General features: G+C 40.0%; 1 protein-coding gene across 8 annotated transcripts in view; it reads left to right on the top strand.

The window, feature by feature from the left end:
• The window catches only part of ltbp1 (latent transforming growth factor beta binding protein 1), a 125,113-nt gene that overhangs the window by 95,174 nt on the left and 18,725 nt on the right, over positions 1-11,214 (top strand). For 6 of the 8 annotated variants that reach the window (XM_018694680.2, XM_051076768.1, XM_051076767.1 and 3 more), the window contains 7 exons: positions 1,764-1,850; positions 3,089-3,214; positions 4,216-4,341; positions 6,859-6,978; positions 9,930-10,052; positions 10,435-10,560; positions 10,718-10,846. In XM_018694680.2, coding sequence (XP_018550196.1) covers positions 1,764-1,850; positions 3,089-3,214; positions 4,216-4,341; positions 6,859-6,978; positions 9,930-10,052; positions 10,435-10,560; positions 10,718-10,846 — 837 coding nt within the window. The remainder of the gene's footprint in view (positions 1-1,763; positions 1,851-3,088; positions 3,215-4,215; positions 4,342-6,858; positions 6,979-9,929; positions 10,053-10,434; positions 10,561-10,717; positions 10,847-11,214) is intronic. The other 2 variants (XM_051076770.1, XM_051076772.1) reach the window with 2 other exon arrangements.

The raw sequence follows: 11,214 nt of genomic DNA on the forward strand, positions 1-11,214 counted from the left end.
AGATATTTGAGGGCAGTAGAGATGGTATCCTTTGTGGATCTGTTGCTTCCGAATGCAGTCTGATGGCTGGCTGGCTGAGATGTTGTCTTTGACGTGTCGGAGAACCAGTTTCTCAAAGCACTTCATAAGAATGGGGGTGAGTACCATAGGGCAGTAGTCATTTAGACCAGACACTGCATAATTCTTAGGTACAGGGATGATGGTGGTTTTGAAGCAAGTGGGAGCACACTCTTAGTGGCATCTTAGGCACATGTTCTCAGTACATGGCCAGGGATGCTATTAAGGCCAGGAGCTTCACATTCACACATTATCCTCAATAGGACAGTTTGGGTGATCATCTAATACTGTAGCCTTGCCTGTGTCTGTTGCTAACACTGTCCTGGTTGTCTCCAGAACAGTGTTCTGTTATGGTAACCCAACCACTTAGATGCTCAAAGAGTTGCGTATTCAGAGTTACCTGTCTAAACAGTGCTTTTGTATGAAGTTGGTCTTTGCATAGTTGTGGCCATGATTAAGTCTAGTCCTCTGTGACCTCTCTCATTATCAGTGTGTTTACAGACTGCATGGTTTTGCCCCACTGTAGTTGGAGCTGAAGGATGGAGATTCATCTGTTAACTGTCTTGTCTACCCAAGACTTTGATACAGCCCGGCATACCTCAACAGTTACCGGCCACATTGCCACAACTTTTGGTGTGGATATTTATTGTCCTCCAAGAATGGTGTGGAATGATTTTAGAGCCCTTCCTGACCTTTCAATTGGCACATTCAGTCAGAAAAAGGTCAGGAAATGGTATCATCATCCACTCTGAAAAGCCAAGTTTTGCTGTAATACACTCTTTTAGAACATCTATCTTTGTTATGTGGGTAGAGATCTAAATGTGGTTGTCATGGTGAGGGAGTAAATTTATAATGGAAAAGTAGTCAGCACAGGGGATGAATAAAAAAGCTAACTCATAAGTATCTGCATTTCTTTGTGTGACTAGAATACCTGCTGTGCAGAGTCCATGTATCCAGACATATTGGTTGTTGAAGTTGATCTAGATTCTCATCTCTTTTCTGAATACATATACCTTCTCTCCTCCACTGGCTGCCAACATAAATGCATTGCAGTGCAGTTCTGTAGTGAATGTGAATGGGGAGGAAGAAAGACTAGACCTGTAGATTGGTTACTTAAGAAATTGGTGACTATTTGGAAAGTAGCATAAATTACAATGCAAAATACAAACTACATGTATCCAAATGTCATAAAGGAGCTCCTTTGTATGAATAGCACATCTGTTGGAACATACTGTAATAGTCATCCTTACAATTTTGATGACTTTGCCTTTCTCCTTTGTACTTAAATTTGTGAGCTAATTGCCTCTGGGCTCCAGCTCCATACTTTATGCACAGAAATGAGATTGAGAGTCATTTTCTCTTAGCAAGAAAGTGGATAAGCACATTTTCCTTAAATGGTAAACCATGCTTGAAATGTTATCAAGGCAGTTTTTGAGAGATACTAATCTGCCTGTGTCAGAATGGTGCAGTTGGTAAATACAGCTGGGTATTTTCTGTGTGAAAGTAGAAATGTATACTGTGTTTTTTATTTATTTATTTTTAATTTATGCCAAGTATTCAGTGATTAGTATGCTAATATGTTCTAGAGTGATGAAGATGTAATTAATAATCAATGTGCCATGTTTGATTTAAAAAATGTTGAATTAATAATACAATATGGATTTGATGAAATTAATGTCTATTACTGTGTGTTTTTGCTTTGATAGAGGTTGTTGAGAGGAGCTCTCCACCTGCTCCAGTGGAGATCCTCCCATCTAATGCAGGCCAGGACATCGCCCCCACCCAGTCAGCAGGTAAAAATAAAATATTTCTTATTCTTTGTTCTTTCTTTTCATTTTTTAAATGATGTTTTGTCCCGTTGTTCTCTTTCCTAGATTGGGTTGCACCAGCTTTTTAAAAATCCCACACTAAGTTTGTGCATAGGTTCTTTGTAACTGGCCAGTTTCTAGCCAGTGATTTACTAAATGGTACAACTGTCATATCTTGTTTGTACATAACTGTAACTTAGGTGAAGATCTGATTATATCCTAAGATAAATTTATACATGAATGCAGATAATTCCAGGAATTCACTTGCCTTTTCTTGACACTGTGTTTTTCGTGCTCTAACACATATCTCTGTCTTCATCAGCAGATGGAGTTTTCTTTGTTTGATATTGATTGAATATTGCCTGATACTGATCTTCTCATTAAGGCTTGCTCACAGCAGAAAGTGTCCCAGTAGGGTTCATCCTCATGAAGGAAGAGTGGATGTTATATGGGTTTATATCCAAGCTTCCAGCACCACCTCAACTAGGTGGTACTATCCAAATGTCAAATTAGTATAACTGGAGCTAAGCGCAAACACACTAGTCAGCCACGGGACATGCTAGCACCCGCTGGAATTGCCCTACCAGCTGTCTAGCTTGCTAACTTGTTACTTAAAAAGCTAGGTAGTTTGATTGCAAACCAGACATTATGTTAGAGGAACAGATTGGAATTTTAGAAAATACACCTCTGATTCCTTTGAAGATCAGACTGGCAAGAATGTTTGCCATTGAATAGCAGCTCAGACTCATATGTCTACTGACATTCATCATAATCCTACATATCCTACTGGTGTAACTGGGCCTTTAGACTCTCGGTAAGACAGCACACAAGGATAGTTAGTTAGAGTAGAGGGGCCTGTATTAAAGCTCAAGCAGTAGCTGAGAGGAAACATGACCAGTTAAATTACAACACAAGTATTTATGCAGGCCTGAAATATTGAGACCTTTAGACAGCATCAAGGGAACAAGGGAAGTTATTAATTTGACAGATTGAATCCTGTGACTTTAATTATGTTGATTTATTTGCATTGTCCCTCCCTTCAGTCAGTTGCTTGAGGCAAGGATACATGTTGTGAACTTGTGGTACTTTTATATTAACTTGTGGTACATTAATGGTATGTTGTGCTTCCTTGCGGCATCTTCATAATATTTTGTGAGACCCATCATTAGGTCTAAAACAGCTGCTGCATTTATACTCTCCTCTCGCTCTCTCTTCTGGCCCAGAGGTGGATGAGTGCCAGATCAACCCTTACATTTGTGGCCAGGGGATTTGTTACAACACAGCTGAGGGCTACACCTGCCACTGTGATGAGGGATACCGCCTGGATGATGCCCAAACTACCTGTGTAGGTAAGGAGTCCAAAAATCAAAGTATGTTATTGAGTTCATAGGTTATCTTGTGCATTTCCATGTCAGCAATGTGGCTTCATTGATAACAAGCTTTGTATTCAGTGTGCAGTGGGAGTAGAGTGCAGGGATTTAGCCTGAAGCTTAGTATAGTTCTTTTTTTTTTCATGTTCTCTATGTCTGTCCTATGAGCAAGTTGTGTTCAGATACAACTTTGGCCAAAAGACACAAGACCTTGTCATCTACATTAAAGACCTCCATCAGACTGTGATCTGTTTCATTGGACTGAATGACACTCCATTTATTAGTTTATTTCAGTTTTAAAGGATTGTTCACATTTTTCAAGTCTATTGTGCTTGAAACAGTGCTTATATGCCTGCATCTACACTGAGTAGTTACCAGTCACTGTAAACATTCTGCCTGTTGTTACTCTGAAGAGACCAATTAATGTGATTGTAATATATGTGCAAAAAAAATTCAAACAAAAGTTTAGCTGAAATTAATGAGGCTTCAGTCTGACAGTGAGAAGGAACAGGAGAAGGATTTACAGGAACCAAATGCTGTTAAAATGTAATATGTGTCATATCAAGGTAGACTTGAAATAGTGTGACCTATCCTTTAAGTTCCTCAGGCTTCTGCAGTTTTAGTCCCACATACATATTGGAGTTTTCTCTGGTTCAGCTGAAGCCTAGAAGCCATGTTACCTGATTGTCTTTACACCATTCATATGTGCAGGGAGCCAGCAGGAAGTTGGCTCAGCTGGAGGAAGACTCTGAGGCACTAAACTGGGTTGAATGTAATGTGTGTACTCTGTTGGTCCAAAAATACTTAATCTTGTAGGAGCCTGGACAACCAGTATGCTTTTATAGAGCAACTTTCATTGGGAACTTTCTTGGACACCACCAATAAGACTCTGCCCTTTATTTATCTTTGTATGATAAATGATATAATTTTATCAGTTACTAATGCTGTCCTATGTTGTGTACTCTGGTTTGTGTGTCCAGATGTAGATGAGTGTTTGGATAGCCCATCTTTGTGCTTTGGTGGTCACTGCAAGAACACAGAGGGCAATTTCCTGTGTGTGTGTCCAAAGGGATTCCTTGTTGACGAAGAGGGAACCAGTTGTGTTGGTAATAATAACATATAAAATAACATATTTTGGTGTTTCTTTGAAAGACTCTACACACACTCTCTCATACATAAGTCCTTATATATGCAGACATATGCAACACACACCCAGCAGCTGCAGCAGAAACTGATGTAATGAGTCCTGAATTTGGAAAATCAGTAAATCATACCTTCTATCTGAAAAGGATTGCTTAATATTTTTGTTCAATCATTTCACAGTCTTTTGAGATGTTCATTATTTTCTCTAACTTTTTCATGACATGTCATGATTGACAAGTTGAGGATGTCACAGCCCCTCCTCTCTCCCAGTTTCCCTAGTGTTTCTTGAGTCTGTTTCCTGGTTGGTCTCTGTTGTGTCTCCTGCCCTGTGTCTGTGTGTGTGTATGTGCTTCAACACGGGCATGGCACAGCACTGCTACCTGGCACACCTGTCTCCACTCAGCTCATCAAGCATCAGTAAGGACCCTGGTCTGACAGTCACTTGTCACCAGATTGCCCCACCGTGAGTCTCTGCTGCTTCCTGCCTCGAGTGTGGAGCTGCCTCTGCCCACCGGCTCAAGCTAACTGCTGCCTTCACCACTACATTCATCCCCCCACACTCACTGCTCCCCCAAGTCCCAGACATCCCCCTCTGCATTCCCTCAGTCCTCGGTTTATGAAATGAATGTACATGTAAGAGATTCAGTCAAAATTCAGGCCATCTCTTCAGTGAGCCCTCAAACATATCAATAAAAACAGTGACCTTGACAACAGCAGCTGCATAAAAGTAATATTAACAATGACAACCATTATCATTATTATTATTATCCTGTTTTTTAGGATATAGAAGAAACAAATTGGGCTAAAATGGTTGACCTAAGTGTAATACAAAAAAAATATCTTGGGGCCATTTAATGTGTTCCCCTTGTCACATGCATGACCATGTGTGCGCTGAGTGTGTCTGTGCTGCAATCAAAAAACCTCAGGATTAATAATTTATTTCCTCTAATAGAATGATATATTTAATTATTTTAAACCAGCACAGACAGTTCAGTTTGTGCCATTGCATCTGTGTGCTTCCACATCGTTTCAGTAATTTTATATGACCAAGAATATCCACAGTGAATTTGAGGAAATTGGACAATCTCCTGAAACATACCCAAAGTATTGAAGGGGAATTCTGACTGTACAGTGAAAATCATCCCCAGAGGATCAGCGAAAAAACAACAGGCCTATATTTTCTGGCAATGAAGCTGCCTGAGATACTGTATCATGTTTTGCACCAGGGTGTTTGATGGATGTATGGAGAGATTGAGAAGGGCATATGTATATGTATCAGCACACACATGCACATTTCACGTCAAGCATTAGGATACTATGTATGCTATACACAACCACAGCCTCTGATGCTGGTCAGTACTAGGTCAAATACTTGGACAAACACAAGCTCTGCACACAAAGTGCACACTAATAGAATTATAAATCTGTGGAATTTTGGACGACACCAGTGACCACACTGTTACCAGCGTCTGCACCACCCTCCTCCCTGCTTCATCCCCCTTATTGGGATATAAATATGAGGCACTCTGTCATTACGTGGTTTCCTGCCATTTCAACGCAGTTCTTCCCACCCACCAAAATGATACTGAATTAGGACTGTGAGGGCAAACAGGCCTGATGGTTATTTCCTTAGAGCTGCAATAAAAACCTCCTCCTCTCAGCTGTGGAGGATGAGGGATCAGATTTTGATTTCTTTGAGAGGTTTATATGCATGCCGATATGCAACCAAGGTATCTATTAATAAGATTAATACAAAAACAGATTCAGGAGTAGGAATTTTTGGACATCTTTTGGAATCCAAAAAAAGAGTCAGACAACCAGATTTTCCTACCATACATCTTCAACTGCTGAACCCATCTGCACTGGTGCTATTATAGTATAGAATTAAAGTGCTTTGTTTTTAAAGTGTGAAAGGCAACATTCAGGCAAAGCCTCAGGTTTGTCAGCTGTAATACATGAGACGGCTGGAGACAAAAACAGATTCACCACAGTCATATGGTCATACTTTCAAAGAAAGCTTAGACATACTGCTACATATTGTGTAGTCTATTCCCAGGCTAAAAACATGAAGAATCTGTCCTAAAGAAATAACATAATTTCCTTAAACCCACTACCTGCTCAGCACCAAACAGCAGACAGAGTTAATGACCAACAGGTGAAGATAGTGATTTTTGATAGAGACCAAAAAAAGAGCTAAAAGAGATGATATTGGACTTCATATTCATCAGGTGGACACAAATAAAACTCCAGATGAATGCTGATGTTTCTCTGTGTCTGCTGGATATGTGAAAAAGCTGTTGTCTAACATGTTCACCGCAACAACTCTGTAAAATAGTAATATGTCAGTGTTGTAATCACAAACCATATTAGGTCTCAGGAATAACAGGAGGTTTAGGAGGCTGTGATGTGTTAGATGATATCATAAAAACCTTTCTATGTGTGATGGTATTGTTTTTGACAGCTTTCTAATATGTTTTCAGACATCGATGAATGTGTAAACAGGACAGTGTGTCCCTCTGGCATCTGTTTCAACGTGCCAGGAAGTTACAACTGTGGCTCCTGTCCTAATGGCTTCTTGGCACAAGGAGGCCAGTGTGTGGGTAGGTCCAACACTGTGTGTGTATGTGTGCATGTGCACAGTTGCTTCAGGGAGTATCCAGACACCTCTGCTTTCTGCACACTTCATTGAAGATTTATTTTTATTAAGTAATTAATTTAAATGTTTTGCCCATTGGTCTACACTCAATAGCCCATAATGACAAAGTTAAAAGAGAATTTTGGAAATGTATTAATATCAAAAATGTCATTTCTCATTTACACAAGTACTCAGGCCTTTAATTCATTACTTTGTAGAAGCTCTTTTAGCAGCAGTTACAGCTTCTCGTCTCAAGCTTTGCATTCCTGGATTTGGGCAGTTTATCCCATTCTTCCTGACCGATCCACTCAAGCTCTGTCAGATTGGATGGGAAGCATCTATGGTCTGCCATCTTCAGCTCTCTCCACAGATGTTCTATAGACTTCAGCTGGGCCACTCAAAGACAATCAAAGACTTATCCTGAGGACAGTCCAGTGTTGACTGTATACTTCATGTTATTGTCATGCTGAAAGATGAACTGTCACCCCAGTTTCAGGTCATGTGAACCAAAGAGCAGGTTTTCTTTAAGGACCTCTCTGTATTTGGCTGCACCCCCTGTCATATTCACAAGGACATGAGTGTTCTGAGTGCAGTTAGAAGTGGTTTTATACACTTGCCCTCACCACAACTTTATCACAGAGGTCTACAGAGAGTTCCTTGGACTTCATGACCTGGTGTTTGTCCCGACATACAGTGTGAATGCTGGGAACTTACACATACAAGTCTGTGCCCTCCTAAACTACATCCAATCGATTCAGTTTGCCACAAGGAGCACCACAGCAAAGGTTTGTCAGTTTGTAATCATGGATTACTGGGTCTAGACTGATGGGGAAAAAAGTGGGGTGTGCAAAAAGCTAAGGGGTCTGAATACTTTCTGAAGGCACTGAATGTGTCTGAGACCTTATTGTAATACATGTGCTCCTTTGAATCATTACTGTGTCTTGAACTAAGTTGGACTTATGGGGGACTTACATATTTTGTTGCATGTGCATATAAACAAATACATCATTCAGATATACACAGATTATGCACTCTGAACAGACAGAAAAAACCTCAAAATTATTGGTGTAATTTAGCCCCACCCTCCTTGTCTGCTGCACTCTCTGGACTTGTCTCTCGACTGACACGATTTACCACCAACATCAGACTACCTCCTCCTAGAGTCAGTTAAATCTAAACACACAGCATGTCTACTTACTGTATAATCTGAGTATAGATATGAAGTACTACCTCTTTTGCTGAATTCCAAGTACAAGGGCTTGATATCCTAGTTTTGAGTACAAGCACAATTACTTGAAACAAGCTTATCCATAATAGTGTCCATGTATTCCTAACACCTCAACTAGAAGCAGTCTCCAATCTTGCAATAGTTTGATTAAATCCTAACCTCATGGTTCGTAATGTCTAGCCATCAGCACATGCAGAAATCAGGTCAGAAAACACAGGCAGAATAAAATACCCCACCAATAAAAAGTAAAACCACTCAACCGTTCCAAAGAACACACAGTATAGGCCTGCATTTTCCTGGAAGTGCTGTTATTTCTACCAGAAACCAAAGGTGTTCCCATCTCTCCTCTTTCAGACAGAGGGTTAGCTATGAGGTTCTGACTCTTCACACACCATGCAAGGCAAGCCAAGCCACAGTGGGGTGGCAATGGATGGTGATGGTAGCAAGAGGAAATAATTAGGCCGTGCAACAAAGTTCTTTATAAAAGTTAATAAACTAGCTCACAGATGTTTGCGTGATACTGCCAAACTTAGGGAAATGTCACATCTCCTACAACTGTGTGTGTGTGTGTGTGTGTGTGTGTGTGTGTGTGTGTGTAGGAGGTGAGACTAAAGTTGCTCCACGTTTTGGTCATATCTGTCATGAATGGACAGCCCAGAGCTGGTGTTATGAGGTGTAGGTCCATTCTAAAATTTTATTTTGTTATTGACCATATTTTTATTGTAGACTTTCTCATTCACCCACTTTAAGAGTTTAGTTTATTTCCTATTGCAGTGTTTGCTGATATAAATACAGACTCTAAATAAACCTGGAATATAATAAACACTGGAAAACCAATGATTGTGTTTATACTGTTGAACAGAGTTCAGTGGAAATGCACTGATGACAGTGCCAAGATCTTATTTCATGCTCATTTGTGACTTTTGCCAGACAGTCAACTTTTTAACGTTATTACAACTTCGGTTTTGTTTTTGTAACTCGGGCCATCAGCTCTATCTGCTAAAGTAACTTTGCACTCACAAAGTGAGTTGTGCTACTAGAGCAGACCAACATCAATAACGTGGTGTCTTGTTAGGTAAGTATACTGCTATACCTTATTTACCCCCGCACCCACTCCTCCAACTACACCAGTCAAATGCTGTCTCCACATTAATGCATCAATTATAATGACCCAGTAGTGTAATATATAATAAAACTGACAGGGTCTATTTTCGAACTATAATTTTGATATATAGCAGTGCTGCCACTTCTAGGATCTGAATGCATCCTCCACCACTGATAAACACAAACCTCTCTGGCTTTGCAGCTGCAAATGTAATTTCATTATTTAATGTTATGTTCATCTCATGATCTCCTCTTGAACTGTTTCTTCCTCTTGCTTCTTACCTAAAGCCCTCAAGCATTCACTGTAATTCGATCAGCTCTCAACATTGTGTGCGACTCAGATTCTAAATCAGAAGCCCTCACTGCTTCCACAGTATGTGTCAGTTATTCAGAGCAACTTGGTCATTATTATTTGCAAGTTGTTTACTAAATAAATTAATATAAATATGAACTTACCAAGAGAATTTACTGCACTCAGCACATTATTTACTCTTCCAACAGCTAAGATGCTGTTAAAATTGTGTGAAAAATCTGTTGCTTTCTGTCTCTGTGATGTAACTGTTCCACTGTTGGTGTTGTTTTAGATGTAGATGAGTGCCAGGATCAGCAGGTCTGCACCAGAGGCCACTGCCTGAACACTGAAGGCTCCTTTACCTGTCAGTGTGGCCCAGGCTTCAGAGTGTCTGCAGCTGGAGACCAGTGTGACGGTATGATCCAGAGTACTATTAGTACTGTATACATACAGAGCAAATTAAATGTTGGCAAACCCAATCAAAAGCTTTCCCTTGACCTGTGTCACAAAGGAAACAAAATGTTTACAATGGAAATGTAATTATAACAACAACCGAGGGATTGTGCTGATAGACATTGATCTTGGTGATTGATGATAGTCAGAGCGATCACCAATAGCAGATGCCTTTACCAATGTCATTGACTTGTTGAAATACTAATAGTAGCAATAGTAGCAGTTGACATGACATTTAATGCATACTTGTCAAGATCTCATTTGTCAACATGATCAAAAAGCATGATACCATTCCTCTCTTAAAGAATAAACTGAATTTTAGGACTAATGTGTGTATGTTTTAGATGTGGATGAGTGTGTAGAGGATGCTAGGCCCTGTGAGGCTTTAGGGGAGTGTGTCAACAGCATGGGCTCCTACACCTGTAACTGCCCACAGGGATACCAACAGATCAACGGCACCAGTTGCAGAGGTGAGTGCTGGAGCAGTGATACATCCTCTCACCAACAGATGTGTTTCTGATTCAGGATTTAAACATTGTTATAGTGACATGATCTATGTAGTGCTACTTGGATGAATGAACACACGCATACACAACTCTCAGCGGGTATTTGCCTGTGTTGTCCCAGATGTTGATGAGTGTGTAGAGGAGCCAGAGTTCTGTTCCCCCCACGGAAAGTGTCTCAACACAGAAGGATCCTATCTGTGTGTGTGTGAGAGCGGATTCACTGCCAACCTAGACACACCCTCCTGTGATGGTAATATGCAACAACACTGAAATGAAAAAATACACACACACTGTTTGGGTTTCGTTAAATTGAGGAGTATTAAATATAATATCTAAGAAAAATCTCCTCGTTGTTTTCATTTAATTCTGACCTTTGGTGAACTGTTGGGATGGATAAACTGCCCAAGTTCTCCATTCAACCTAATTAAACCATATTCTATTCTTTTTTTAAATTTTTATTTTCAACAAATGCCATGAAAAGATCAAAACCAACAATGTCTTAGTCTCTTGCCGTGGTTCCTGCTGAAGAAGTAATTCTTAAGAACTTTGTCACAATAACATTTTTTTTAAAGCTTAGTAACTTCCTAAAACAGCTAGCCACTGTAGTTTTCAACAATT

The sequence above is a fragment of the Lates calcarifer genome, linkage group LG16_LG22, assembly GCF_001640805.2.
Source record: "Lates calcarifer isolate ASB-BC8 linkage group LG16_LG22, TLL_Latcal_v3, whole genome shotgun sequence".
NCBI lineage: Eukaryota > Metazoa > Chordata > Actinopteri > Centropomidae > Lates > Lates calcarifer.